At 39.9% G+C, this 25,753-nt stretch overlaps 1 protein-coding gene across 1 annotated transcript; it reads right to left on the bottom strand.

Annotated features, from left to right (window-relative positions):
• Positions 1-298: 298 nt before the first annotated feature.
• On the bottom strand, positions 299-12,857 carry LOC117261109 (neuronal acetylcholine receptor subunit non-alpha-2-like). Its single transcript, XM_033633347.2, has 6 exons — positions 12,552-12,857; positions 10,317-10,468; positions 6,026-6,070; positions 4,506-4,615; positions 2,653-3,565; positions 299-1,827 (listed from the first exon to the last, which is right to left on the bottom strand). Exons 1-6 carry the CDS (start codon positions 12,607-12,609, stop codon positions 1,663-1,665), a joined length of 1,443 nt encoding a protein of 480 aa, XP_033489238.1. The 5' UTR covers positions 12,610-12,857; the 3' UTR covers positions 299-1,662.
• Positions 12,858-25,753: the final 12,896 nt, after the last annotated feature.

The raw sequence follows: 25,753 nt of genomic DNA, 5'->3' as shown, positions 1-25,753 counted from the left end.
TTTGCTTTTCAAAATGAGAGCTGTTTGAAATGCACCGTATAAGAAAAGACTCATTTATTTTTAAGATGTTTTGGGGAAAAAAAAGACTTTTCATCTCTCTGGTTTACCACTAGGTGGTGCTGTCACTTCAGCCATTTCATTTAAATATCATTTTAATGGTGCTTTTTTTCTTCCTCTATAATCTGTGACAACTTTGTGACTGTACTGTGTGTATCACAATGTGTATGATATTATGAACTTTAATATCCATTCAATGGAGCCAGTTATATATAACAATTATTCAAAAAAAAGTAGTGCATTGTGTATTTAAAACAACTTTATTAGTGCAATAAAGTCCATCTGAACAATACAAATACTGTACTTTCAAGCAGTGGTTCCCAACTGGTGGGTCCCGGTCCAAAAGTTGGTCGCAGATCCATTCTGAATGGACCGCAAGTGATTCGCAAATGTGTCAAATTTTGTAAATAACACACTTTATTTTGAGGTACAGTGAGTTTCTGTCACAGAGCTTGCATTTTGAAGTGCCGTTTCCTGTTGTAGAGTGAGTGACAAATGTAAAGCTACCTGACAGAGACAGCAAACTAGCTCGATGACATGGACAAACACAAGTTCGATGCTGACTGTATTAAACTAACTAAGAACTAATGACTAAAGAGAAATCTGGACCCCGTGGCTGGACCAGTTGGGAACCACTGCTTTTGAGGAATTTGTAATTTAAAGAACAAATATCTTCATTCATTCTTTTATAATAGTTCATATTATGTTGCGTGAAGTGGCTTCACTAACTGCAGTGACCAAAAAATATCAAATTTTGTATTTGATTTGAGGTGAGAAAGACAAAGGACTCGCTGTTCACATACATACAACATCACAGAGAAGGGCTCTCATTGTCATTTCTTCACCTAACGTATGCTGAAGTCTTTAAGGATTTTGCAAACATGTCAAAGGGTGCTGCATCTGTAATGAATGTGTAAGGTAGTTCAGATGTTGTTGGTACCTTGAGAGATTAAATTGTTTCTATTTCTTACAATACAATATACAATACAACTAAAGCTGACTTACAGTACGTAACTTAATAGTTGTGTATGAAAATGAACATAATGTTTAAGTGATGTTGGGAATTTTAGATCCATCACATTCATCAAATCAAAGGCAATGGCAATTGAAAGCATAAACAATAATGAGGAAATTGGCTAAGTACATAAATCTGGCGAAGTTTTTTTTTTTTAGCTTAAGTGTTTTCTGAATAAAGTTCTCCTTCTACTCCTTTGTTTGTGTCATTTGATTTTAGCTTAAATACCTTTCTAAAATGACCACTGTGTGTAATCTAGCACTACTTAAAGCCACCATGTGTAGAATCTGAAGTGAGTCTAGCTGAAAAGCAGCACAGGTGGCATCAAGTGTCTTTTCTATCTGTAAACAAAAATATCGTAATAATCTGACATAACGTTCTAATGTGCATACAAAGTATACAGATAACGACTGAATGACACACAGAACATGTGACAGTGGATCTAGAGAAGAAACAAAACCATCACAGAGTCAAAGTACTCCTTTACAAAACACCTGCAGTGGCTTCGTCTTGCTCGGTGGCAACAAATGTTGTCATAGATTGTTGAAAGCGGATCATCAGCTGCCTGTGAAAGCAGTGTGTTATTGCTACTAGTGTGAAGGTGGATCCTCACTTGCTGTTGGAGGAGGGATTTTCAAAAACATGTACAGAGCTGGAGTGAAGATGAGGACGGTGCCCAGAACTGAGACGGTGAGGAAAGCCCACAAGAAGATCCTGTCTAACACCTGGGCCACAAACTTCCAGTCTTGGACCACCTGGGAAATAGAAGAAATGGGAGATGGTATGACAGCAACATATATAAACATTAAAGGAATACTTTACTCAAATGACCATTTGTGTCCCAATTACCCACCCTGCGTTAAGCAGGACTTATTATTGTGTGTCAGCTCTATGCAGAGTCAGCCATTGTGAGTATTTATACTTGTGCGGTGGTGTGTCTGTGTCACCCTGCAGTTACACCTCCAAAACACTAGTCAGCGGCAGGGTTTCTGTGAAGTGCTGTAAAATTTAGTTGATTCAAAACACATATTAAACACACACTAAACATTGCTTAGCAGCGACAATTTCAAACAAAAGTACACAAATCAGCTTCACTATAGCTCGCAGGATTCACAGACAAAGCATTTGTCTTTTACTGGACACGTTTTTCCCCACAAATACAACATGCTAATGTTTTTAGCACAAGCCTATGGCATTTTACATTGTATAAATTAGCCTAGCAGCTAGCAGACTTTTTCTCTACTCATATCATCTACATCAATGCAGAGCCTATGCCGTAAGTAAGGCATCAATTCAACACAGAAGTATAAATCTTTCTCTATATACTGAGCATACGAGTGGATGAATAAGACTATGATTATTGTTGTCTTGCTGTCGCCTGTTACTTCAATACATCAAGAATTGTCTCCGTTTTTCGATTTCTTTGTTTACCAGAGGCATGTGAGAAAAACGTTCTCTTCACAAATTCAATACAGGGTGAGTAACTGATATAAAAATGGTCATTTGCTGACGTGTAGTATTCCTTTAAGCCCTGTGGCTATTCTGATGATTACTTGCATTCTTGATGCAGCCAAACCCACCTCATGGATGAAGTGTTCCTTGTGGATATGTCTGCTTATGTAGCGCACTGAGTAGATAGCCTTGTCCAACATGGTCGCCCAGGCCTCATCCTCCTTCCCCTCAGAAGTCGTTTGTCCGTGAGCTCCACTGTTTGCCTTCTGGCCTCCTTTCCGACCTGAACGAGGCTTCAGCTCGGGGCTCTCAGGAGCCAGCTCTGGATAGTGGTAGCGGTCGGTGTGTCCACGCATGCAGAGCAACCTTGGCAATTTCTGAAGGAAGAGGTTACGAACCCACGGCGACATGGGGTGGTAGGTGGCTGAGGAGCGGTGGTGCACGTTGATGACGAAGACAGTGACGATGATTGAGAGTGTGACGAAGATCATAATGAAAAGCAAGTACTCTCCGATAAGCGGGATCACCTTGGAGGAAGAGGGGATGATTTCTTCTATGACCAGGAGGAACACAGTGAGCGACACAAGGACAGAGGTGGAGAGTGACAGCTTCTCGCCCTCATCCGAGGGAAGGTAAAACACCAGGACGGTCAGAAAGGACAAACCCAAACATGGGATGATGAGGAAGAGTGTGTAGAACAACGGCAACCTCTTCAGAATGAAGGAATAAGTGATGAAGGGGTACGAATACATGTCATCCTTCCTGTTCCCTCTGGCACCAGTGGCGCTAAGGATCTCCCACTCCCCATTGTCGAAGAAGTCCTTCCGGTCTACCTGGTTGTCTATCAAAACCAGGTCCACCATGTTGCCGTCGTATGTCCAGGAGCCAAACTTCATGGTGCAGTTCTGGCGGTCGAAGGGGAAGAAGGTGACGTCCATAGTGCAGGCGGATTTGTAACTGGCAGGTGGTGTCCAGGTGATGGCACCGTTGAACTTGACAATGGCTTTGGTCATCAGGGAGCCCTCGAACCGCCCGTCAGCACTGAAGACACATGGAGCAGAGGTCAGAATATAGTCTTAGAACCACATTTACAGAAGATCTGTATCAGTATCAGGTGATTGTATTGATGTTCTTTATGTAACTTTTGTGGTCTGATTTTATCATTATACAGCACTCTATAGCTCTGATAAGGAAAGCGATACATGCATTTGTTATTTTTCTATTGTTATGCTAACTTCTAGAATAACTAATGGTCAATGCAAACTAAAAAAAATAGGGGACTAAATATGAGCAGCATTTTTAAATTTGGTTACATCTTGAAAATGAGATTCTATCCATAAGTCCTATATCCTTCTGAGACCCGAACTTTTGTTTGGTATGCATTTTTAATTTCTCCAAGCTATTGCAAATCAGTGGGACCCAGTAAGTATAAAAACTAAACATTGTCAACAATAATTAAGTATCAATGTCCTCAAACGGGATGATAATTAAGTCCCAATGTCTTCAAACAAGTACTTCCTATTTAACAGCATCTTGGCTTGTTACTGTTGCTAAAATTGGTCAAATTTGTTGCCATATCAAACTAGAAGCATTATTAATCATAAATAAACAAGTTTCAACCATAAAATGTGATCAGGTGTTGGACCAACTTTTGTATCGGGATCAGCTGCAGACTGACTTGGCAGAGATGGCTGCCATCTTGCTTTTACGTGGATTAGTGTATTGTGCTCTTACTACCACTAGATGGCACATAAAAAGCGTCCACGAACGAGGACAACAGGTCTAAGTTAAGTAGAATGAAATATAAGGTCAAGTAAACCCAAAATGTGATGTCCTCATATGAGGACACAGGGTCTGAGGAGGATATATAACTATAATAACTTTTTTGTTTCTGGACTTTTCATATTGGTAAAGTAGTATTTATTTAAGTTTCACATGAAGGTAATCGTCACTCAGTTGGTGCACATGAGAACAGTCTTACTTCTCATAGAGGACGATGTCTGGGAGCCAGATATTTTCAGACGGGACTCTGATCGAAGTGATTCCTCCATATTTGTCTGGATTCCATCGCAGCTTGTAATCGATCCACTCCTGTTCAATGTGAACACAGGACACAGGAATCAGTGTAGTTAGACCTTTAAACAACACTAAACAATAGTTTTTATTTGCATTTCTAGGCATCAATATTGATAAAACATCTTTTAATAAGTTATTTCTTCTCTTGGATCATTACACACAAGCACGTCCTGAGGGAAATTAGTTGTTTTGGTTTTTTTTTGGAGATCCTGTTCTCATTTTATTTTGAGACTGAAAAAAAGAAAAGCAAATAAAAAAATAACGATGAAAGTCAGGTTGGGATGCAAAGTCTCAGAGTACATTAAAAGAAATTATGAAATTTTATCTATTCAGAACTTTACTCACTCAATAAAAAATAATAAAAAAAGAAAAGTAAGTAAAAAAAACATATATATATATATACATATACATATACATACATATATATATATATATATATATATATATATATATATATATATATACCAGTATATAAAGTATAAAGTAGTAAGTAAAAAAAATAATAAAAAAATTAAAAATAAAATTAAACAATTTTTTTTTTTTTTTATAGGGCAGGTTTAGAAGGAGATTGCGGGTATCTTTCCTTATTGCATATTGCAACCCATTTTTAATAGTCTAGCTTTTTACACCAAAAAAGTAGATGAACAAATAAATAAAAATCAGTGCATTTTAGTCAAATTCTGTTTTGTCAAGTTAATATTATTTGAAAATGCCTCACAAAAATCTTTTATACAATCAAAAGTATTTCATTTATTAGAAAATAAACTAGTGCTGAACATATCTTACAGTATTTGTACTGACATCTGTGTTTTTGTAAAAGACACGAGCTAGTCAATACCAGTATTATCATGTTCCCTCTTAACACAGCATCACAGTATTATTCAGCAGTATTAGCTTGTCTTTTTACTGACCTGCGGACACAAATGGTGAGATTGATTGATTTTATGAAGTTAATTTGTTAACTTAGATTCAGAAGCAGGGCCATGCCTCAACCATACCTCTAATTACCTGCCAAGCCTGCTTATACCAGGTCAGTCAATCCTGCTCTGTTTGTCCCAGATGTCTTGACCCACCCTCCCTTTCCCTTCCCTTCATCCATCATCTTCTGTACACACATTCCTTCATCCTCTTGTCCCTTTCTCCCCTCATCTCTTCCCAATCAATCTGGTGCATACCCCTCCCATGTCTCGTTCTAGGTACTGTCTGAGGGGCCTGGAACCCCCACACTGAGTCTCACTGATCTCCAGCACATGCTCCCAGATCAACCTAACAGAAGACACCACTCTTCCACCTTCACCTCCATTTACATCCATTCACCAGCCCTCACCTCCTGAATTACAATTAGACATTTAAACATATTGTTGTGGCATGGTCCTTGCAAGTGAAGCTTCAATCGTTTTGTTTGTTTTTGTGTGTGTTGCTCACCTGAAGCAGCCAAACGTTAGTTGTCATTAGCTGGTTCTTCTCATCCTAAAACACAGACGACAGACAGAAGAGTTATATCAAAAAATGTAAGACAGACCCCAGAGGCAAGATAACTGCGTGGGCACATTTCAAGATCAAAATAAAAAAAAAAGGTGTTTTAATATCACCAAAATTCAAAACTCAAAACTGAAACACTCCCAAAGTCTTTAATACCTGGAGCGACATAAACAGAAAGTGAATTTACATCAACATAGACAACAAACATGAAGATAATGATAGAAAGATAATCAGTTATGTTCACATGAATATGTTTATCTCTGTTTTTGATTTTATGTTCTATTCTCTGTCTCTTTAATGGCGTTATAATGTGTTTCTTTGTTTTTTGGAGTTTGTCTTGATGTTTTAGATGTTTTATGGGGAGCAATTTGAATTGTTGCAGAGATGTGTTATATAAATAAACTTACCTACCAACAAAAAGCAAGAAACCCTAGTGGGTTGCATGTGATGTAACCTGTTTACAGTCTGACCCGGGTGCTTCCTTCATGATGATAGATTTGATTAGTAGACTAGATGAGAAGCGTGGTTGAAAGCAAACTAAATCATCCCTTCCTTTGCCATGAAATCAGACAGAATCTCATTTACCTGTCTCTGCCACTTCCTTAGCAAACAAGAAAAAGAAACATAAAACCGGGGGTGGGTGCAGTGAACCCTGAAGCCGAAGCAATATAAATGCAGCGAGAGGAAAACAGATGAAGACGGGAATAGAGACATGGAGAGTGGTTAACACAGGTTTATTTCCACATCACTGGAGGGGAGTTTGAAAAATAGAGGGGGGACGACTGAGAGCAAAAGACTTGAGAGAAATAAAGAGTAGAGGCGTACACAATGACGTCTCTGTTCAGTGTATCCAGACCAGGCCTCAGCTGTCACACTGAGTTGGATGTTTTGGTGATCACACAGAGCAGAGGTGAACCATAATCTAATACAGAGCCATGTACAGTAGCAGCCCAGAGACGCACATGGAGAAGCCAAGCTCTCTTCCCTGCTCTCTATTCCCAAACCAACAGATCATCAACCTGAATCTTTCCTCTCTGCAGATCCATGAGGGCTCTCTGTTTAATTCATCACTGATTGTTTTTACCCAGCACTCTTATTAGGTGGAAAGATGAAGGGTTAAATCTGAACTGGTTGAAATGAATATTTCAAGCCCAGAGGAGCAGCTAGTCCATTAGCATCCTCTGTTTTCTCCTCTCGGACACCTAAACCATCTCAACCTATCACAGCCAGCCTCTGAAATATTAAAGGAACACTCCAGAGACAGAGAGTGTGTGATTGTAGATATGAAGAGAGTGTTCCCGAGCTATTTCAGGAGCACAGAAAGCTCCGCACACTGTGACGCTGCCATTGGCCTCTTTGGTTTCAACACCACAATTATTATCATTATTATTATTATTATTATTATTAGTATTCATTTGTCTTCTACATTTTAATTTTTGTTTTCAGCTCAGTTAGTTTCCCGAGTGAGTTTGCTCATTTTAGTTTATCTTTATTGTTAAAAAATTATTAGTATTAGGGGAAAGATTTAAGAAGTTCAGAATAGGTGTTGCAATAAACACAACACTTTGTGAAGGCAGTTGACTCACAGTTATGTTGAAATCCAAGTGTCAATTCGGAGATGCATCAAAGCCTCTTCATGCTTGTTGTGTTGACCAAATTTAACCAAACTGACAAAGACTAAAACTAAAGACATTTCCTGCATATTTTTTTTTATTTCATTTTAGTTAGTTTTGTAAGTGTACAATATCACTTCAGTTACCTTTTGTTTTTTCCTGAGGCCTAGTTTTTATTTATTTATTTCAGTTTAAACCAACACATTGTCACTCCGACCTCCTCACATATAGACGTTTGGTCATGGACTTTCCACATCCAGATATGACATGAAAGGTACCCTGGGTGCATTTGTTGTTGACGTTCTGGGACGCCATGCATTGTCTTCTTTCAAAATACACTTCTGTTTTCACAGGAAATGTAATGTTTACAGAGAGTCTCTTTCACTGTGAATTGACTTTTTTTTTTTTCCTTCAACAATTATCCCACGTGGTTAGGTTTAGGAAAAAAGAACAGGGTTCAGCTGGACCCAGCAACCGCCCCTCCTGCCCACCCCCCACAGACTTTTGCCGCCTTAATTTTCTTTCTTGTTCCATCATGTTTCCTCCTGACGCCGCCGAGCGTCGTATACTATAAAGACGACTGGCTGCGTATCATGCTGACATTAAAGGACGCCTTTTTTCAAGTGGATTTCAACGACTTCGGACTGAAACAAGGTTATTTGAAATGTTTTTTTTCTTTTCACACCGAGTTTACAATAATGTTGTTCAGCATCATGGACAGCGACACTGCTGGGCTGAAAACAAAAGAATGAACGAAGGAAGGTTCTTTGTTATATTTAAATGTCGTAACTCACTCTTATTTTGAAGGATAAAGATGGAAATGTACTATAGTTTTCCCATAAAAAGACCAAAACCAACAATGCATTAGTAGGTGTTTTACACTTCACCACTACTGCAATAATCTACTGATAGGATACAAATCACAATACAGGGGCTACGATTTGAATGTATTGTGAAATAATGTGGTACTGTCAGCAAGGCGATGTGTATTAGCATATTATATTTGTATATCAAAAAACATAATATCACAATAGTCAAGTGTATTAAATTTTTTTACACCCCTATTCACCACTACGTGTGTAGGTCTCAGAGTCAAGCCAACTGATTCCTAATGAAGACGTAGATCTTTAAAAACTGGCCGCACATATTATCACAATACAATACATACACAATGTATTCCTCTTTTTCTAAACTGAAGTATTTCAAACCACAGAGTCCTGTGCAAATTAAAGCCAAACAGGAGCAAATTGTTCATTAGTTGGGGAGTATTTACAGACTTGGTGCACTTGCAAGTAATTTCTGACTACAGGACGATGTATGTGGAATAGACTCCAAATAAACTGTAATGGCCATGATCATGGTGTGTTTTTAACAGTTTTAGACAAGAACTGAGGTCTGTGGCACAGAATGAAAAGCTTCATCAGGCTTGACTACACAGACAATACTGGCTAGTAGAATCTATTTATTGTTGGTTTGGATCTGTTCATGTGATTTGTTGGCAGTAACCCCAGACGTATACTTTAAAGGAACAGTGTGTGACATTTAAGAAGATTCAGTGGCATCTATCAGTGAGGACTGCCGATTGCAATTAGCTGAAACTTCTCCCATTAGGAGTCCTTCAGTGCTCATTGTTCAGGAGGTTTTTACCGGAGTCCGAATTATCCACAGAGGTCTCCTCTTCTCTAAAAAAAAATGAACTAGTTTATAACTGGTAAAAATGGTGAATAAAGCAGTTTCACTTTACAAATCAGTGTTTCTGCAATAGGCCGCTAGCTCCAACACCTGCAAATGTGCTCACCTATTTTCTCTGAGAACATAAGATTCAGACCTTCAGGGGGTTTTATCTGCAGAGGTCTCTTCCTCTCCAAAATAAATGGAGCTGGTGATGAAAACTGGTAGACAATAAGTTTAACATTAAAAACTAGTATTTTTTTTAAATTATGTGTTGCAGAGGGGCTGCTACATTACAGCTACAGTGGACGACATAAATACACAAATGGCCCATCTAGAGTCAGTGTTTGGTTTGTCTGTTCTAGGCTACTGTAGAAATATGCAATGGACCACAGTGATCTCTGTGGACAAGGACCCGCTCCTTATGTAGATATGAACGACTCATTCTAAGGCAATGAAAACATGACGATTCTTATTTTCTTATTTTCCATTTCTGCCCATATGTCCCCCTAAATTTTACACACTGGACCTTTAAGATCGTCGTCATGATAAGGTCAAATAAAAGGTACAAAATAAGGTGTTTGTTTAGATAAACTGTGGTGTTCTTCTTCTTCTAACTTTCCCATTAGGTAGCTTCAAAATCACAATGAAATATTTTCCATGCTGCATACACTGTCACTGAAGCTGTAACGTGCTCTTACTTAGTAAACACTTACAACATTAGTACATGGGTGACATTAAGCCTGATGTTTTACAAATAAGTGAATACATTTCCATGTGATTGACCTTTTTAGTAAGTCTAAAAACCTCTACCACAGCATTGTATAGGCACTTAAATAGAAAATTGTGAAGTATGAGGGGTTTGTGGATAACTTGGATTCACTAGTGGGATCTGATACTACAGATCTTCTCATGAACACGCAAGTGTGTGACGGCAGGTGTGTTCTCACCACATCAACCAGCTGGGAGATCTTGAGTCCGAAGCGCACCCTCACAGTGTCGTTGGCGTGCTGGATGGGCCTGACCCAGCGCTGGTAGCCTTGGAAAAGGTTCTTCAGCAGGGCGTCCTCCATCTCCGCCAAGGATACAAACTCACTCTGAGCTGGAACAAAGAGGAGAAGTGTGGATTCATTAATAAGCTCATTACATTAACACATGCTTTGCACTAACTGATGAATAAAATAGAATTGAGTACAGCTTTCACTGATGAAAAAAACAAACAAAAAAGCCCAAATCCCTTCTTTTACCACAATTTCATTTAACAGCAATGAAAAATAGATTATAATAACTTTATTCTAATTACTGTTGTTGAGGACTTTTTTGACATATTTTCTTTCATAAAACATTAGACATGTGCAAATGTCTTTTAAGTGGTTCTTTTGGAGAAGTTTTAGGCTGCTTCTGGAGAGGTACAGTCTGAAAGGAAACCACAGCTGGGTTGACAGTAGCACCTTGACATTCAAATCCTTTGAATTGCCTGTTCTTCATAAAAATGACCTATGAGAGAGCCTTTGTACGAAGAAATGATGGTAAAACTTTGAAAGTATGTTGCAGCACCATGGACAGTAATCCTACTGAAAAGGAAATGGATTTATGTTCAAACTTGCAGACTGTGGAGAGATGGGTTAGGCACCATCATGGAGCAGATGTAGGTCTTATTGGCTCACGTTTTTTCACTTTATATTGCACATTTCTACAATTAAGGCTGAATTATTTCTGTGAGAGCAGTTAATATATATAATTCTCACTGCTCATCCAACTGTTCCCTGGCATAGAAAAGCCAGGGAGAAAGAAACGACTACCAGAGCGAGGGTCAGCCAGTTGGCTAGCTGGCGAAAGGCAGCCAACTCACAGCTGAACTCCTCTGGGAAGAACCTCAGCTCTCCCGTGAAGCTATCCTGACCAACTTCAGAGTGGAAATTACTGCCCTTTTGTACGGAGCTGAGGCAGAAAATTAAGGCATTGCGTTCAGAGACTACGCCAAGTTTTCAAGCCCTGTGCCATGAGCTAGGGGAGGAGATACATAAACTTCACCAACACCATGCACAGGTTATGGCGGAGCAAGACAACATAGATGCACTTGAACACATCCAGCAGCTGGAGAACTACCAATTTGACTCATTAGTGAATCCTTGTGTGCTCCATTATATGAATTAACAGAGTATGTATTACACAAAGTGTTGTTGTTTCTCTCCAAATCCAGCTTATCTTCACCCCCAAAAAGCCAAAATCTGGAAAATTCCCCAGGCAAATCACAGCAATTGTAACTTAAGTCCTCCAGCTGTGTTTCGACAGGTATTGTAGGCACATCAGATACAGCTGAGGGTGAGAGGTGAATCATGCAGCTCTGCAAATGGAGGGGGAGGTGACAGCAATAATATAAGCCGGGCAGTCAGCACATCAGTCAGCCCGAGGCGATATGATGTCTCAGGAGGGACAGAGACAGTAATATTGACAAAAGGCAGCCATAATGTCAGACACATGAGGGACGTCAAGTGCTAGAGTCGCTGTGTGTGGCGAGGAGGAAGCGTGGCCCTTTTAACCTGCTTGTTGGTTTCTCCTCTGGCTTCACATCTGTCTGACATCACGGGGTGAATAAATGTACATTGCCCACAGAGCAAACAGAAAACCACAAAGTCAGAGGGCATTCGCTTCCTGTCGGATCACCTCTGTCTGTGCTTTCAATGACTCAGAAGTGCTGAGAGCTGGACACTGACATCTGACACCTGTGTTCCTGTTCGTCTGATGACCAGTCATCTTCAGCACAAACAGAGCTGGGGCCCCAACACCTTATTATTCTGCTGATATGTGGCTTAAAATTCCCTCTGGTGGATGTAGGAGTGCAGTGGAAAAAGCTCTGATAACATCTGACTTTTGTTCATTATTTTTTAGCTCATTATTTAGTTATCATTATTATTACAAACAGACATAAAACAGACATAAAAGCACATGATAAATAAATAGATAATTTAATAAATTCTGTGATAAATTGCTTTTTACAGACTTTTGGATAAGCAGTGAATAGGTTGTAGCCTACTTTTTGGGTGACGAGGTCATCAGAGGTGATGCGCAGCTGATTTGAATCTTTATAGACATCAGTGATGCACCACATGGTCCATCTTTTCACCAAAAACCAAGATACTGCAGAGAAACACTATAAAGATATTCAGAAAAACACATCTTACCGGGGATGTCGGCGAGGGACAGCGGGCAGAGGAGGAGGAGGAGGACCGCCAACTTCATCTTGTTGTCCTCCAGGTCCGACTGCGCGCTCCAGCTCCTGCTCCTGCAGCCTCCTGTTACTATCCGCTGTTCAGCTGGAGAGGAGTAGCTACACACACTGAGACGGCAAAAGCACCGTGGTGCTCAGTACCATGCGGAGAACAAGCCCTCTGCTGCAGTTTCACAGCGGTGTGAGGGCGCATGTGGCCGGTGTCCCTGTGCTGTGATTCCGGTGGAGGTGGAGGCGTCACGGGGAGCGGCTGTCAACGGAGCGGCTCCCTGGAGGGAGAGGAGGAGGAAGAAGGGAGGGAGGGAAGGAGGAGGGATGCCCGGGTGGGGCTGAGACGTGGAGTTTGAAAGATGCTTTGATACTTTTTTTTTTGTTTTTTTTGTCACCTGTGTAGGCAGCAGGTCTGATCAGGGATGCGTTTTGTCTCAGAGTATAATGTAAATTAAAAAATAAATTATTCCTGATACTATGAAATGATATTCTAAGCTGTGACATCGTCCTTTAAAATGTTTACAGCATTTGCACATTTCACAAAGCCCCTGTAGGAACACTTATAATGACTTCAGCATTTGTATTTCCTCGTTAGGATGACTAGCCTATATCTACAATTATGATGTGCTGTAATTATAGTTCCGTGTGCTAAAGGCTGGATGTCATGCTACTAATAGACTGCTACCTTATTCCCTGCAGAGGACTGCATGCCCTGCAGTAACACAGTACTAGCCCACAGTTTAATTGGCAGATAGAGGGAGATCAGCTGTGTTTCTCATGTCACTGTCGTTGCTCGTCCACTGGAGAGCGCCATTAGGAGCAGTAAACCAGGACATCATGTTATTAGAGGTTACACGACAGGAGAGGGCTTCACTGTTATTTAAACAGCCCCCCAGCTACAGAGCAGGCATGTGATGGAGAAAAAAAAAAAATTTTTGATATTCCAGTTGTTTGTGTTCTTACAGCATCTGGTTTATATGTACTAATTTGCCATATTATCAGTCATGGTATATATTCAGTAGGTCCAGTGTGAGCACTTTGACTAGAATCATATTTGCTGTTACTGACTGTGGCACGTTATGTGATACTGTATTGTCCTCTACTGCACAACAGCTGCACAGGACAGTACAAAAACCTGTGCAGTGAAGTTTATCTTCTGTCAGCATTTTAATTAGACACATGCAGTTGTGCATTATGTTTAATTTAGTTTATTAGTACATACTGTACATGTATAGAAAATACAGGAAAAAATGGCATGTGTTGGCAAAATGTAACTAGGTGTTTATTGTTGAAGGAAAAAAAAATGTCAATTTGCATCATTGTACCAACGTAGTGCATTTATTTTGAAAGAAACTGTAGGCAAACCACGTATTTCCAGTGAAAGTGGAGGTGTATTTTGGAAATAGACAGTGCGTGTAACTGGCAGAAGTTGACATGGGAAAACAAATTCTCACTCCGTCCTCATCACGACCATCAGCTTCTTAACACAGCCAGACATGTAACTACAAGAATATGATCCTAAGATGGGAAGAAATGAACAACATCAGCAAGCAAGATCACATGTGTCCGTGATGTTAGCATGAAGCTACACGTAGCAGTGTGTATAGCAACACTTCATCCTGTTAAAAAAAACACCAATAAAAGCTTCTTAACACAATTTGACATGTTTCAGCAACACATTCTCACTCCGACCTCGTCACATATCAACGTTTGGTCATGAACTTTCCACGTCCACATACGACCTGGGTGTGTTGGTTGTTGACGTTCTGGGACACCGTGTCAAGTTCTGCATGTTACATGCATTGTCTTCTTTCAAAATAAACGCACTACGTCGGTACAGCAGTTTGAATTGATGTTTTTTTCCTCCAACAACTAACGCACTGGTTTAGATAAAAAGGACAGCGTTTGGCTTTATAATCTTACAGGACGCGAATACCACTTTCCTGAATGAAGGTCAGTGTTTGTTGGACCCATCCACCATCCGTCCCACTCACCCTATTCAGGCTTTTGCCACCCTAACTTTTGTTCTTGTCCCGCAGCATTTCCCCCTGACACCACTGTATGCCAAACTATAATGATGACCAGCCGCGTATTACGCCAACGTTAAAGGACAGGTTTTTTCATCAGTGTCTGATGCCACAAGTCACTGCCCAAGCACTGGATTTCAACGACTTCGTCCCAGACCTTCAACAACCAAGGGCACCTTGCAAGTCATATCTCTACGTGGAAAGTCCATGACCAAATGTTGATTTGTGATAAGGTCAGAGTGAGAATGTGTTGCTCGTGCCCATGACGGCTACTACATGAAACTGCCCACATCAAGGTCTGTGGATTATCCTGAGTAACCAGGTCATCACAAGCTGAGTACCATCTGGTTTCATTATCGTCAAGAGAAGGAAGACTCTCTACGGCCGATATCTCCAACACTCTGCACCTCATGCCATAACAATCTAGATTGAAAAATGACACTACAGTTACGGGAAAAACAATGTATTTTTGATTTTGGGGTGAACTGTCCCTTTAATGGATACTGAGCACTGGAACAAAACACAAGTATTCAGTTGCTTAAGTATAAAAACATTAACGTAAAACATGCCAGAGATGAAACGCACACACACACACACACACACACACACACACATGTACCACTCCTGTGTAGGTGTTTCCCTGTTGTGCTGCTTGTCGTGTCCTATCAGTGAACCAGCTGCCACGAGAGACTCATGAACTCTCAAACAACACACACTCTGTCACAGCCACATGTTTCCAGTGTCAGACATCGAGTCAGCCATGAGGGTATTATCTATCCCAGGGTGCATTTCTTTGTGTTCATGCGTTGTACCTATGGACAAATCAAACTTAAGAGTAAAGGGACCAGCAGGTTGCACATACTCACGGGAACATATAACCATAGACCAGAGCGGATCTATTTGTGAGGTGTTATTGTCAGTGCAGCAGGTTGTGCGACCAAATGCTGCATCACAATTATATAACACTGTGATTGTGTTTTTTTAATTCTTTTCTTTTCTTTATTTCCTTTAAACACACAAAAAACAAACAGAACAAACACGAGTCACTCTGCAGCCAGCGATCTGTATGGAGACAAGAAAAAGAGAACAGAAGGTCTGATTCACACACAAAGACAGAGAGACCAAAAAAGGGAACAGAAAAAGAGCGCTGAGAGCAACATAAACTCATTAACATCACCCCCACACAAACACACAACTGATGGCGATGGCAGTTTATAAATCACAGCTGAGAACAACAACACTTTTGATGAAGAACTGTGTGTTGAGAAATCTGTACTGTGCTACCAGCTGACTTCTAAAAGAGAGTGCACAAAATGTTTAGCAGAGGTGAGAACAAGCTGTTGATAGAAATGGGTTTTACAGTTTAGTATCTAAGAGACTGGTAGCACTGTGTTCATTAAAAGAAATATCTAAAACTCTTTGTCAGGTTTTAGGATTCATTTTATTAAGCCAAAGGTGAAATAACAGATATCATGTTGTAGTGTCAGCGCTACTTTCATTGTACAGAACAGAGGTTGCATGTTCTCCCCGTGTCAGTGTGGGTTTTCTCCGGGTGCTCCGGTTTCCTCCCACAGTCCAAAGACATGCACCTTAGGTCAATCGGTGACTCTAAATTGCCTGTAGGTGTGAATGTTTGTCTGTCTTTATGTGTCAGCCCTGTGATTATCTGGCAACCTATCCCAGTGTCATCTGGAGTATTACACAGCAGCTCGAATATTTGTTGGTCAATGGAGAGTTGTCTTAATGCGTCAGATACACCCAGAATGATTAATACAGGTTCTGGTTCTCCTGACATATCAAAAATTTCAAAGATTGCTACTGAAGGAGCCCCAGTTACACTTTGAAGTCGTCGAAATCCTTGGGCAGTGACTTGTGGTGTCAGAAACCAACGAAAAAAGGCATCCTTTAATGTCGGCATGATGGGGGAAACTTGGCAGGACAAGGATAAAAGTTAAGGAGTAAAAAGTCCGATGGGGGTGGGCAGGAGGGGTGTTGAATGGGTCCAAGAAACACGGACTTTTACCCAAGAGAGCAGCGTTCGCATCACATAAGATTCTAAAGCCGAACCCTGTTTTTCTTTTTTTCTAAACCTAACCACGTGTTTTTGTTCCCTAAACCTAACCACGTGTTTTTGTTTCCTAAACCTAGCCACATGTTTTTGTTTCCTAAACCTAACCGCGTGTTTTTGTTTCCTAAACCTAACCGCGTGTTTTTGTTATCTAACGGCATGTTTTTGTTTCCTAAACCTAACCACGTGTTTTTGTTTCCTAAACCTGACCGCGTGTTTTTGTTCCCTAAACGTAACCACGTGTTTTTGTTTCCTAAACCTAACCGTGTGTTTTTGTTCCCTAACCCTAACCGCATGTTTTGTTTTCTAAACCTAACCGCATGTTTTTGTTTCCTAAACCTAACTGTGTGTTTTTGTTTCCTAAACCTAACCGCGTGTTTTTGTTCCCTAAACCTAACCATGTGTTTTTGTTTCCTAAACCTAACCACGTGTTTTTGTTCCCTAAACCTAATCGCGTGTTTTTGTTCCCTAAACCTAACCATGTGTTTTTGTTTCCTAAACCTAACCACGTGTTTTTGTTCCCTAAATCTAACCGCGTGTTTTTGTTCCCTAAACCTAACCGCATGTTTTTGTTTCCTAAACCTTACCGCGTGTTTTTGTTCCCTAAACCTAACCGCATGTTTTTGTTTCCTAAACCTAACTGTGTGTTTTTGTTCCCTAAACCTAACCGCATGTTTTTGTTCCCTAAACCTTACCGCGTGTTTTTGTTCCCTAAACCTAACCGCATGTTTTTGTTTCCTAAACCTAACTGTGTGTTTTTGTTCCCTAAACCTAACCGCATGTTTTTGTTTCCTAAACCCAACCACGTGTTTTTGTTTCCGAAACCTAACCGTGTGTTTTTTTCACTAAACCTAACTGCGTGTTTTTGTTTCCTAACCCTAACCGTGTGTTTTTGTTCCCTAAACCTAACTGCGTGTTTTTGTTTCCTAAACCTAACTGCGTTTTTGTTGCCTAAACTTAACCGCGTGTTTTTGTTCCCTAAACCTAACCACGTGTTTTTGTTTCCTAAACCTAACCACGTGTTTTTGTTCCCTAAACCTAACCGCATGTTTTTGTTCCCTAAACCTAACCACATGTTTTTAGAAATAGATAGAAGAAATATTCTTGCTTTCCCTAACAAAACCTTTTCCCCTGTAGGAGCTCCATACTACAAAAAGACACAACATGTGAAGCAAATTCTCAAACACTGATAAGGAAAATATTTGATAGTGTAGATGTGTGCTGTCAGTAAAAACCTGCCACTTTACACCTGCATACCACATGAACATGACTAAAATTCTAACCTGGTGTTTGGCAGGAACTGACCGGCATGTTGGTGCACCATATGGTGAGGAGATGTGGACACCCAAAGAAGCATGTGGAAATGAATATCATTACCACAGAGTACTTGGACAGCAGTCTTGCCAGTTAATATACCTTCAGTCAGTACAAACATTTGATGATGATGATCAGTCATGATTGTCATGAATCGAGTTAGGCCAGTTCACCCAAAATGTTTTTAAGTGTCATGAATGGAGATACAAGATTGAGGCTATGTTTCTTGCATTGCTCCTTTAAGCATGTAGCACAACCAACACCCCTCCTCCTCGGCCCCAGCTGTTTCATATGTTTGCCATGTTTATTTATTCCTAGCTGTAATGGCCAATCTAACATCTGGCTAAGACACAACATTTGAAAATAAGCCTCCTGGCAAATAATTTCCAACCCAGTTGTTATTTTTCTTGGCAGATATGTTACAGTTTCACATTATTATGTAGCAGATACATCAACACTTTATATTTCAACAATACCGTGGTTAGCGTGTGGTTATGTTCAGGCGCAAAAACCACTTGGTTATGATTAGGAAAAGATTATATCATGGCTTAAAATACCTGGTTTTGGGGGTACAATCACTCCTGGAAAGCAGTGATGTCTCGGTAAAAAAAACAAAACAGCTTTCTGTGGCATTACCCGTGCTGAATAAACAGCTATGGAGAGCTAAAAAACACCCATGTTTGGTGCCTAAATGCAGCTGAAGACAGCAATGACTCACTAAATCACAACTGGTTTTGTTGTTTGTTGGTCTCTAACAGTGGTGTGCAATTTCATAGGCGTCTCATCGAAGAGAGACACCATCTGCCATCCCCCCACCTCCACATGACAGTCGGCTCATATACTACATTACTTTATATTTATATATTTATATAATAGGTATGAAATGTACAAATGAAACATATTTGTGATTTGCAGAAAACACACATTTTATTTTGGCAACTGGGCAACTGAACACATTTGTCCATTCAGAAGTTACATTTTCAGTTTTCTTTTGCAACATCTCACACACAGGCCCAAACTGAAAGTCGTCGGCCAAAATGACACATTTTGTTAGCAAAATGCTCCAACACTTAAAAAACACCAAAAACTTGTGGTCGACTGAATACATTCTTTCAATTACAGTTTTTTCCAAATGTTTAAACACATTTACAGAAACTGTGACTCAATTTCTCAAAATTCGAAACTGACCATTTTGTGAAAACTCCACAAACCTCTTGCAAAATGAAACACTGCACTCAAAACCATGCTCTCTCTTTTCAAAACTGAGTCTTTCGACTAAAATGATAAACACAGCCATCATATGAATATCACCTACATAACTTTAAAAACTGGTGTTATAAATTTAAAACACCACCATCAAAATATTCTTTACATATGTTTTGATTTCATGAGACCATGTCACATATTCAAATGTATAAAACTGGGTAGAAATTGTTTCCGTTTTTCTGCTTTTGGCTGCGTTTTTTTGGTACATACAGCAAAAAATGTTGCCATATTGCAATACAGTACTTTGAAAATATCATATAAATATTGCATTGACACACTCGTCATATCAGCATAGTGTACAATGCACATATGTTTTTCTAACAAGCTTCAAGTGGGCCAAACTCACAACCCAGTTCCCCAGAGTCATAGAGCTGCAAAGATAAAAAAAGATTATTTAAAATGATCTAAAAATGAGTTTAAAAGTAAGGTTGCAGACACTACAGGGAGGAGTGTTTTTAGCTTTGACTTAACAGCGGTCAGAGTCGGGGCTTGTCTAACATCATCTGGGGGGTTATTCCAGCTTTGTGCTGCATGATAACAAAACACTGCTTCACCATGTTTTGTTCTGACTCTTGGGACAGTCAACAGGCCAGCTCCAGATGTCCTCGGGGTCCTAGAAGGTTCATATGTCACAAGCATGTCAGAGATATATACAAACATATTTGGGTGCTGAGCTACAGGGTGATTTATACACAAGCAGCAAGATTTGGGAATCAGTTCTCTGAGGTAGCCATTGTAAGGACTTTGGAACTGGAGTAATGTGGTCATATTTCCTACTTTTTGTCAGGACCCTCACAGCAGCATTCTGAGTAATGTTTTGAAAGTCCTACAAACAGACCACTGCAGAAATCTCATCTACTGGAAATAAAGGTGTGGGTGAGCCTTACAGTATAATGTTCAGGTGACTGAACTGATTGCAAAAGAAATATTTTTTCGCAGGCCTTTCTCCATTCTTCATGCTGCTCTGACACATGATTGGAGTGTTTGCCAGTTGAGTTTGAACAGGTGAGTCAAACCAAGTGATAATTAGGGTGCATTAGCATTAGCATTTCGAAGGCCAGTGTTTCCCAGGTGACCACAGTGTGTTAAATGCTGTGATTTGTGCTCAGAGTTTTGCAAAAACGTGATTTAAAATTTCTTTTTGAGTGAAAAGAACGAACTTGTGCTCTGAGGTCAGCAGTCTGCAGTTTTGTTGTTGATACGTGAGCTTCAAGTTGTCAGAAATGTGTGTATAATTTCTTTTTTTGTGTGTACAATGAAGAAAAACTGTAATCTTTATAAAAAAAAAAACTTAATTTGTGCTTTATGGCCATTTAAGACATTTGTTGACACTTTACATAGCCATAGTAGGTGGCAAAAAGGTAAGCAAGCACATCACAGCATGAACTGAATCCCCTTTCCGAAAAAATTTACCAGACATAACCCTGCTGCATTCTGCACATGCATTTTTTTACACTTTTTTGAGATGTCCTGTTGAAATACTGCTTTAAAAAAAGACATTTCTCATGAAAGGTTTCTTCATTTAAATTATTATATTCTTTGGAGTATTTACTTTTATGTGCTTCGGCCTCTTTGATTTATCCTTGCAAACAGCAGCACAGAGGTGGCGTGTTTTATAGATGGATACTGACTGATTGCTGATTGAAGAGAGGTGCAAAAGAGTCTCACACAGCTGCATCAGAGGTTTACAATTATGCAACAATTTCTATCAGATGTGAAGAGATATTTTCCTTTTGTGTAACACAGTAGATCCAGTAGTGTTTCAGGTCTTTCAGTGAGATCTGTGTTAGCTGTTTGGAAAAAGGGTGAGAAAAATGTGTGAAACTGCTGAAAAAGTGTTAACACAACTGCAAGAAAGAATTTGCAGAAAAGACCTCAGCTGTGCTAAGAAAGAGATGCTGAAGATCAGATAGATCCCAGTTTCATTAAGCGTGTCTTAGCAATTGAAGAAAACTGAAATGTGTATTGTTGCTTTAAGAGAAATCAAAAAGAGAAAGAAAAAAAACCCAAAAGCTTCAGTTGAATGTGCAGATGTCGTAATGACTGGATGTTTGACAGGCAGAAAGACTCATGCATGGCTCAGAGGCAGAATCTTAATATCAATCAGAAAAATTCTTTACTTTAAAAACGATCGGTATGTGGGGAGTCAGTCAGGAGATCAGACAGACAGATCAGGCAGGTGGAGACAAAAGTTGAGGACCAGGTAACACACAGCTGAAATCTATAACACCAGGTAAACTAAACACTATAAGAATGCTGGAACACTTGACTAAAAGTACAAAGACAAACTGGCGCAGAGAAAGGGGAATGCATGGACTTAATAAACTGGGGAGGGAAGTGTTATGAGTGACAGCTGACGCTAATCAGGGCGGGGTAGGCAATCACACAGAAGGGAAACAACCAGGAGCAGGAGGTGAAGTATCGGAAAAAAGAGAGGAGGATAGTATATGAAAATGATAGAAAAAGATTTTAGCACACTCACATCTATGCAGTGTTTCACTTTGTTGTTGAGCTTTTCGGTCTATTATAGACTGAAACACTGCATAGATGTAAGTGTGCGGAAATCTTTATCTACCAGTCTGGACTTACTGTATTGAAGTTTCCAGCAACTTGCCATGACCAGGCTGGACGGAGCAGTGGTTGTTTTGCATCGAGTATATCAAAATAAAACAGGAAACTATGAATGGTTCTGTGAAATAAAAAAAACGTGGAGAAAATGATTTTGAAACCCTGACAAGAGTTTCTTTAAAAAAACAAAAAACAGATTACTTTTAAAGTCTCCAAAGTTCATTGTGAGGAGTTTTCATTGGGACTCTCTAGTTCCACTTCCAGTTAAAACAGTTGATGGTGAGGTCTGTGGATTATCCGAAGTAACTGGGACACTGTTTTTGGAAGGACGTAGAGTTTTAAAAATACTGTTTTGGACTGAGCACCACAAAACAAAACAAAAACCCAGGCAGAAACCTCTCTGACTAATATCTTTAAACCTGGACAAATAAAAGGAAAAGTACAGCATCTGCATGGACGGGGAAATGGGAAATGACAGTTGAAGAGGGAAATGGGAGTGGCTCCACGATACAATATTATCATGATACTTACATCATGATACAATATTTCTGCGATTTTACATGTTTGACAATATGCGGAGTATTGTGATAAAATATATCTATATATGGTATATTTCTATCTATAAAGTAATACTGGCCAAACTTCTGACCTACCTCTGCTCCCTTCTGTGTGTTAGCTCTGTTACCATTTACGCTCCTCCAAGTGGGTGCTCTTTAATGTACCCGAGGTTTTATCAGATGTGGGGAAAACTGCATTCTCCTACACTGCACCTTGGACATGAAACAATCTTTAAAAAGATCTAAAATTAGAAACACTTACATTCATCATGGAATTTAAGGGCATCATAAAGAATATAGCCTCAGTGCTTGTTTTTGTTGAGAGGCCACTATGTTTGAATAGTTGTGGTTTTATATGTTCTATTTGTTGCATTTTAAATGTGTTTTGATTGGCTGCTTCCTTGGCCAGGTCTCTCTTGTAAAAGAGATTTTCAATCTCAATGGAACCTCCTAGTTAAATAAAGGTTAAATAAGTAAATAAAAATAAATATATTGCGATCTTACTATATAATGAGGGAAAGTCTATGTGTGGGTGTGTCTGTTCCACGTTTTTCTCCTCACCGACTTGGTCAATCCATGTGAAATTTGGCACAGTGGTAGAGGGTCATGGGAGGATGCGAATGAAGCAAAATTACATCAATTGGCCAATGGGGGGCGCTATAGCAACCGATTGAAATTGCAAACTTTGAATGGGCATATCTCATGCCCCGTATGTCGTAGAGACATGAAACTTTGCACAGAGATGTCTCTCCTCATGAGGAACAAATTTGCCTTAGAACCCATGACTTCCGGTTTTATAGATTTTCCGCCATTTTGAATTTTTTGAAAAGCACTTAAAATCGATCTCTTCCTAGGAAGTTTGACCGATCTGCATGAAACTCAGTGAACATAATCTAGGGTCCAATATCTAAAGTTCCCTCTTGGCAAAAGTTGGAAAACTTACTAAAACTGAGCTTCTATAAGGCAATGAATATTGTGGAGGGCGTGGCTCATCACATAAAGGTGTATAACATCTCAAGGGTTTCACCGATCACCACGCAACTTTGTAGGCATATGACCACACATAATCTGAGGGGACCCCTCCATTATTGACCTGATCAAAAAAAATGGGGGCGCTAGAGAGCTAATTTCTTATCTAGGCCTAACCGCCATATCGATTTTTACTAAACTTGGTGGATATGTAGAACAGGACACCTCAAGGTGACTGGAGAAATTTAACTCTAACTGGCAACTGGGTGGCGCTATAACAACAGAAAAATGCTTAAAAATGGCTAAAATGCGACCAATTGCTGTGGCTCCCCCTGTGGCCGAATGTTGTTGTTTTCTCATTTTTGGTATGACACATATGGTACATATTCACGGAAACTGTCAGTGTGTCATTCTGTCTGTCCCACGTTTTTCTACTCACTGACGTGGTCAATCTATGTGAAACTGCACATAGGCACTGAGGATTGGCATAGGTAGAAGGTGACAAAGCTACCAATGGGTATGGACTAGTACATTGTGATTTATTACCTTTTTTCAACTGCAAATTGTGTCTCCAAAGGAAAATTTTGTCAAAGTTCATCTCACATCAGCCATTTTTATTGCAGTAAATTGTATCTAGTAAACCGAAAAAGCAATTGATCGTATTATTATAGAAGGTATAGAAGGTTTAAGTCATTTTTGTAATTTAAATCATTTCTATAATAAAAATATCGATACTTGCCGTTCATGAAACGATACAATATCACCACACAAAAATATTGTGATACTATGCTGCATCGATTTCTTCCCCCCACCCCTAATAAATGTCCCCACAAGGAAGATAAACATGGAAACATAGGCGTAGATTTTGGGGTGAAGCTGGGGACGTGCCCCCCTCAATATTTAGAACGTGCATTTTCACTCTGACATAATTAAAGATGTTAACACCCTAAAATGATGAGGAAAAGGCACAAATTGGTACATAAAAAATCACCAGAATGCAGGAAATACAGTGTTTAATGTTCAAATTTTTCTCCCAGAGAACCCTCAAACCCTTGTTTCATATGCGTCCCCCAGTACTGAAACAAAACAAACGCCCTTGCATGGACCATATGAAATATAGACACACTGACTCCAACACACACATGCATATATTCTGCAGCTAACCAGGCATGAAGCTCACATTTTTACTCTCTTTCTCTCTGTATGTCACACACTCCCTCTCTCCTCCTCCTCCTCCTCCTCCATGGGTTGAAGTGACGGGGATAACGGGAGGCTGATTATCACAACGAAATTATCCTGATTTTCTGCTCCACTTGGAGCCGTGGGGCGGGCAGCTGCTGCCTCCGAGATCGTCCCGTCCGCCTCGCCTCTAATCATTCGGAAACATAAATTCTCGCGGGCTGGAAACCTGCCGGTCCCTTCCCAGACGACTGTGGGCAGCTGCACAGTGTGTGTGTGTGTGTGTGTGTGTGTGTGTGTGTGTGTGTGTGTGTGTTAATGTGTGTGTGAGAAGACAGAAAGTGAAGGTAGAATACATTTTCTGCATCTGTGTGTGTGTGTGTGTGTGTGTGTCTGTGTTAGAGCTGGTTTGTGTGTGTGTGTGTGTGTTGTTTTTGTTTTCTCAGCTGGTTGTTGGGCTCATAATTAAAGACTGCATAATTTTACTTACTGCAGAATTATTTAATAAATGAGAGGAAACAGCCTCGTCTCCTACAGCCAGCGGTTTTAATCTTAATCTGTTTGTTTTTTAAAGGGTTTTTTTATATGTATAAGGGCAGTAGGGGGGGTAAAGCAAGGGGAATCAAAGCTCACACAAGCTTCAAAGCACCACACAAAATCAGTGGTCTCACACATGCTAATACCATTAGCCAACTGATGCTAACACCAGCACTCTGTGTGGAAACCCTGATAACCCTTTAAGCCTGTATTGATGAAGCCAAAGTAGCTTTAAGAGGCAAACTTTTTTGAAATTAGTCAGACTTTTAAGTGATCCGATGCAAAAATCTCCACTCATCAATAATGCAAGAGTTCAGTTATTTGATATTTTAATCATCATCAAGTAGCAAAGAGCTGCACATCAGAGTAGATGGAAAGAGCTGACCAGATCAGAGAGGGGAAAACTCAATGGAAATTTTGTCCAAACTCACAGAAGAGAGATGATCATGGAAAGAGCAAAGAGAGGGTGGTTAGGAGAGGAGCGGCTACTCAGCAGGAGAGCAGTGCATTGTGGGCTGAGTGACTTTCAGGGTCAGATGTTAATTATATCAGAGTTCAGTTCAGGCCGCTGCTGGTTAGCAGCAAACTGAGCTTTCCCACTCAGCAGACACACAAAATATTCATTGACCTCTAACATGATACTTTGATCTAGACGTCTCACTCTGATTTTCCCTTTGCC

This window comes from Epinephelus lanceolatus, chromosome 7 (assembly GCF_041903045.1).
Source record: "Epinephelus lanceolatus isolate andai-2023 chromosome 7, ASM4190304v1, whole genome shotgun sequence".
Taxonomy (NCBI): Eukaryota; Metazoa; Chordata; class Actinopteri; order Perciformes; family Serranidae; genus Epinephelus; species Epinephelus lanceolatus.
The sequence above is the reverse complement of the archived record's forward strand: the minus strand, read 5'-3'. Positions and strand labels throughout refer to the sequence as shown.